Source organism: Lactuca serriola, chromosome 9 (genome assembly GCF_051521515.1).
Source record: "Lactuca serriola cultivar US96UC23 chromosome 9, Lser_US96UC23_V15, whole genome shotgun sequence".
In the NCBI taxonomy this organism is placed as follows: Eukaryota; Viridiplantae; Streptophyta; class Magnoliopsida; order Asterales; family Asteraceae; genus Lactuca; species Lactuca serriola.
The window spans coordinates 61,052,878-61,058,837 of NC_136416.1; the positions used below are offsets into that span (position 1 = coordinate 61,052,878).

The 5,960-nt window shown below is 28.8% G+C and overlaps 1 protein-coding gene across 1 annotated transcript; it reads right to left on the reverse strand.

Moving 5' to 3' along the window:
• Positions 1–491: 491 nt before the first annotated feature.
• On the reverse strand, positions 492–5,581 carry LOC145073027 (putative lipid phosphate phosphatase 3, chloroplastic). The gene is made up of 8 exons (XM_079019576.1): positions 5,462–5,581; positions 4,911–5,150; positions 4,717–4,804; positions 4,288–4,397; positions 4,085–4,175; positions 3,803–3,991; positions 992–1,051; positions 492–900 (listed from the first exon to the last, which is right to left on the reverse strand). The coding sequence occupies exons 2-8, from the start codon at positions 5,133–5,135 to the stop codon at positions 815–817; spliced, it is 849 nt and encodes a 282-aa protein (XP_078875702.1). The 5' UTR covers positions 5,136–5,150; positions 5,462–5,581; the 3' UTR covers positions 492–814.
• Between the last annotated feature and the right edge of the window lie 379 nt (positions 5,582–5,960).

Consider the following 5,960-nt stretch of genomic DNA (forward strand, 5'->3'; position numbering starts at 1 on the left):
CCACAATGCATAGTTTAATGATAGAGTTGAATGAGATAACATACCTAATTGGAATTCGATGTATCAAACTAGCATTATAAGCTATCATGTTCGCATTCAATGATCATTGAACTTCTAAATGGGAAAAAGGAAACCTTTTAACTATTGAATATCTAATAAATTAGATTTTATAAATATGTTCCATTGAAATTTATAGAATCCAATGTATTATAGAGAAAATTTAAAAGAGTTGTATGGAGGGTAGAATGATAGTGTAACGACCAATTAAAATCTAATGAGTTCACTTCATTATGGATGACCTAAATAATTAAAATTATTAATTTGGAAATGTCCATCTTTTTTATCACAAGACATACTCACTGAATTAAGTGCTATTATATTATTCCATATATGTATTAGGTAAGGTTGACTCAATTTTTTCACTACAAAGACTTGTGTTATACATTTATAAAAGGTATTATGCATAAGATATATGGTACTTGAGCATGTTTAAAATAATGCTTACGAACAAATTATCCCAAATACACATTCATATGATGATCATGTGTCTCTATAAGATGAAATTTTCCTTAAACATTATTAGTTTTGTGTTTGGAAAATCCCAAAATATATTCAGGGAAACGGGTTATTCTAGTAATACATCAAACAATATCCCAACACTAAGTTCAGAAGCTCGAGCAAGCAATATTTTGCATGATATATCTCTAAAAAAACTATCACCCGTCTATATTTCATGTGTAGATGCAAACTAAGCTATTTTTTGTGTATATACGACAATCTCCATAAAATGTAGCTCAATGTCTCCTCTCCCTTTCTAGGCTTCCAAATCATGATGCGCATTTGCAGCCTCTCTAGAGCGTTCCCTTTCCATCATCGCGAAAAATGCATGTGGCGCCCAACCTATATATACGTTTAAAGTCAAAACGGTAATTTTGCATACATTTAGACGATGAAAATTAACAATTAATAGAATGAAGGCCAAACAAAGTACCATTTTCGTGATTCGGGAATGGGAAGAACTGTAAGTAGCAAAATGCAGCAACGACTGTTCCTGTATATATAAATAAGACTAGGTATGAGACCCATGTATTACATGGGTTTATTTAAAAAAAAATTAAATATGAAATTTTAACAATTTGAGAAGTTTGAATTTATAAAAAAAATAAGAAAAAATTTAAATTATTAAATTAATGAGACTTTAATACATTGAATACATTACATATATAAATCATTTCTAATAAATACCTTACATATATATTATCTTACATATTGAATGTGAAATTTTAATTTAATAAAATGAAAATTATAATAAAATGACAAGTGGAAAATAGAAAATTCAAAAAATCTAGAAAATGACATGTGTCCAAATGAAGGAAAAGATGACATGTGGCAAAAAAAAACCTTCATTTATTAAGGAGGATATGATTATTTGGAATATGTTACACAATATTTTTAGGGTGGTTTATTTTTTGAATAATTATACCAACTTTTCATGGCAAATAAATTGTTTTTCCTTGTGAAATCACTAAAAGAACACTATAATATGCAATAAGAAACATTTTAAATCCCTTTTAATCACAAAATTAACACAATCAATGTCAAGTCTAGGATATATAACCATGTGTTTTCTTATTTAAGTGAAACTAATTAAAACGAAAATGTGAAAAATACTAATGGTTGGTCGGGTGTATGCAGTGTTGTGAAAGTCTGACAACTTGATCGAGTGCTTAACGAGTTAGTTAGACTCGACCCTCTACTAATGCAAGTTTTGCCTATACTCGATCAAGAAAATTGAAAATATTTCAAACTCAAAAAATAATGAAAGATTTAACCTAAAAAACCAATCTTTCTTTTGACAGGTCAACATTAAACCAATAAAGACGTTCAACATACGAAAATAATATTTAAATGACTAAAACTGGTTTAAACTTGAACCGGTCTAGGATTTTAATCATTAAATTTACTCAATAACTTCACGTAACGGTTGGAGTGGAAGGTGTAAAACTTAATTACTTAAAAATCCATAATAAATTTCTCATAATTAGTAACAAAAATCACATAGGTTTTACTTCGTTGTCGATGTGGCTCAACTTATAAAAATGGTTAATCCTAAAAATTGATCACCCACTTTGACCCAACGATATAAAGATAGGTCCTATGATTTTTTTCAAAGATAGTTCCTAAATTTATTCCTAATTCACCATAAGCTTTAAAAAATAAGATAGATAATAGGACTCACCTACCATGTATTTAACTTCGCCCTTGCAATAATGTGCAATAATAATCATTTTAAATCCTTTTTATCAATGTTATTTGGATAACCAATCTTTAAAGTTATTTTGAGAATATGTTGTTGCATAATACTTTTAAGGTGGTTGATTTTTCAAACAATTAATTATGCCATCTTTTCATGGCAATTACTCATTTTCCTTGAGAAGTTACATAAAAGAAACACTATAACATGCAATAATAAACTTTTTAAATCCTTTTTTTTCGTATTTAACATTGTTTGAATAACTAATGTTTAAAGATATTCTATATGAACATATTTTTTAAAAAGAAATAAGAAATAAGAACAAATTTATAAAAATAATCTACCCTAATAAATGAAAATGATATTGCCACTTGTCATTCTCTCATTTAATTGACCACATGTCATTTTGTCATAATTTTGAAATATTTTTATTTTCCACTTGTCAATTACTTCATTATTCATTTTCACTATATCATTAATTTAGTTTCCATAAATTAAACCTACTATAATAACTATTAATTTCAAATTTCAAATTTGAAATTTCAATTTTAATTTCAAATAAATATACACTTTAAACACTTGTATTTAACATTTTATTATAACAACTCGTGTAGTACACGGGTCTAATAATTAAACACATAATTTTAGATAATTTATTTTTTGCATGTTTTTTTTTTTCATAATTTTCACTTATTTCATATTTCAAATTGAAATAAACTTCTCATTTAATCACTCATATTTAACATTATGTTTTAATTAACCCGTATAATATACGGGTTTTACAACTAGTGAGTTATAAATGGGGAAACATATTTTCTCAATTAAATCCTTATCTATGCATTAAGTTATACAACTTACTGAATTAAATTATATCCAAATTAGTTAAACAATTTAAAAAGGAAAACACCGTTATCCACACAAAAAAGACCATATAAGGTGGTTTCTTGCATTTAAAGAGAAATTAAATATCGTCTTAAATTTTGTTCTTACAAATAAATCTATCCTATGATGAAATTTAATGTTATTTAATGAAATTTAATGTTATTTTAGTATACTAATGTGACATATCATCATCTAAATAGTAGGAATATTTATATGAATAAAGTAGAAGGATATTTAGAAGATGTTTGAGATTGTTTTTAAAATAATTTTTGGTTTTTAACTTTTCCAAAAAGTTAAAAAATATCCAAAAGATGTTTGTGTATTAAAAAAGATATTTTAAAATGATTTTTTTGTATAGAAGGAAAATATAGTGTTTCAAAAGTCAAAAATCCTATTTTTTGTAATTTTGGTTAAAAGTTAACTTTTACCCTAAAAACAAATACAAACACTTTTAAAGATTTTCTTTTAAAAAAAGTCACTAGCCAAAAATGACTTTTAACTTTAAAAAGTTTCCCAAACACCCCTTAATTTCTCTTTATATATTTATTTGAAGTAGATTATTTTTTTAAACCCTAATATTTCTTGGAGTTCCGAAAAAAAAACAATTTAAATCCAGGATTCTCTTCATAAATAAAAGTATAAAGCCAACAACAATGTGCAAATTACCTATGATTGCTCCGGTAAAAACGTCTGTCCAGTGATGCCAATAGTCATCCACACGACTCACTCCAACAAGTGCAGCGAAAAGATATGGAGACACAACGATACAGAGGTTTGCAGCATGACCTTTGTTATCAAAGGCTCTAAGTTTTCCACATAAATACCAAGAAAGGAAGCCAAGACCCGCAAAGGACCCTGCATTCTTTTTTATTAGATATATATGTTCTTTATTTCATAAAATATATATCAAGCTCAAAGAAAAAAATAACAAGTCAAGATTATTTATACATGAAGTGTGCCCGCTAGGAAAGCTCTTATACCCTTCCTTAATTATCATTTTATCCCCATGGCATTTAACATCTCCATCCTCGCCGAACTCCTACACATGTCATGCATGAATCAGAATTTTTATGTTGTACTCATTTTCGTTTGATCAAACATTAATGTGTTCATAAAAAAATATAATAAAAAAGAAAGTGCGACTTTCATACCGCTCTACCATCAGGAAAACACCTATAGAAGAAATTTGGTCGTGGTCTACCCGTGGCATCTTTTATCGAATCAGTAATGACTGCGGTTATCAGAACTGAGTAGAAAAGACCTAAACTTCCACCAGCAGATATCATGTTATTACTTTTTTTTACTAACAGGATCTAACAAATGTGACAATTTTTGGGTCGATTTGCATCATATTCTATCTCAAACATGTCAAAATAATTGGTGAATTTTAATGTTGTAGCTAAAAATTAAGAAAATGGGTCACCAAAATGTATTAACATACTTATAATTACCTGGTAAATTCTTTTTATTAAACCATAGTTCATTATCTTTATTATAAAAATTTATAGACATATTTAATATATCGATGGGTCGATTTGGATCATATTAATTGAAAAGACAAAAAAAGGGTAAAGACTCACCAAGGACAGCATGGTGTAGATCATAGACATCTTTTCTACGCATGTAATACATGAGGAATACCATACATGGTAATACTCCTACATATAACTATAAATCGAAACAACATCAAACTCGTTGTTATTTTTGTATACACAAAATTACATTCAAGTAAAACTACATTCTCTTTCGTTAAAATAACAAAACTAATTCATACCGGAACTGCATACATAGGAATGGTATCCTTTTGGTAAAATGGATATTTCATATCGGTCATCATTTCTTCCCCGACATAACGATGGAAAGGTTCGATAAGGTTTAGGAACAATTCGAGTGATACTAAGAGCAAAAGGACCAACCAATCATGCATATGCTCTCTTGCGAGTTCTTTGCCATGGGACTGAACAGTGTGAGCTCCATTACCCGTCTGACTCTCTGACATTATTACGACTTTAACCTATATCCAATGTAAACTTCTGTCATTAAGATGTTACACATGCATCATGCATGTAGCAGAAACATGAATCTCATGTTGTGTTTAAATTAAAAACAACAAAATGATACTGTTTTGTAATAATGGGAATCACGTAAATAGTTATGTATGCACCTACAGTTTCCTCTATTATTAAGAAACAAACATATACACGATGAGTGAGTCAACCAGGGTTCGTGGATGTGGTTGCCCTCTCACCAACTTTTTATATTAATATAAGTACTTAGAAAAAGTTGGTATAATATTCTAGAGGGAATGTATATATACATATATACCTTTAGATAAAGGGATAAAAGCCAAGAGAGTTCAGCGGGGTAGGGGAGGGGGGCTCATAGAATGAGGGCAGTGTCCTGGTGGAGATGGTTTTTGTTACAGGATACGGAGTTTAAGAAATGATTGTGGAAGAGACTTGTACGTTTGTAATTTCCAATTATGGGTACTTGGTTCTACAACAAATTCGGATATAACATTCCTTCTATTGATTTTCTAAGGTCATATTTCCAATACAATTCCTTGCATTGCGCTCATGTTTGAATCTGTTTGGGTGGTTCTCCATTGTTTGCTCACCATTCTATGATTCTATCATAAAATGAACCGAAGTAGCACAAAGTTAACTCAACATTGTCCTTAAATTTGCTACCAAGAAGAAAAAAGTTGTTGATATGAAACTAAAATTACCAATAACGTTTATCAACAAAACAGATGAAGCAGTTATCGTGCTTTTTATTATTTTTATAATTGTGTGTTTGGTAAAGATGATTTGATAATTATACA

What these genes read in the sequence shown, in the direction of transcription:
- LOC145073027 (XM_079019576.1), bottom strand. Translation starts at nt 5,135, where the DNA reads ATGTCAGAGAGTCAGACGGGTAATGGAGCTCACACTGTTCAGTCCCAT. An exon ending in TTCCTATGTATGCAGTTCCG is followed by an intron (nt 4,805 to 4,910) that starts GTATGAATTAGT and finishes TTCGATTTATAG; the next exon opens with TTATATGTAGGAGTATTACC. An exon ending in ATTCCCGAATCACGAAAATG is followed by an intron (nt 901 to 991) that starts GTACTTTGTTTG and finishes ACGTATATATAG; the next exon opens with GTTGGGCGCCACATGCATTT.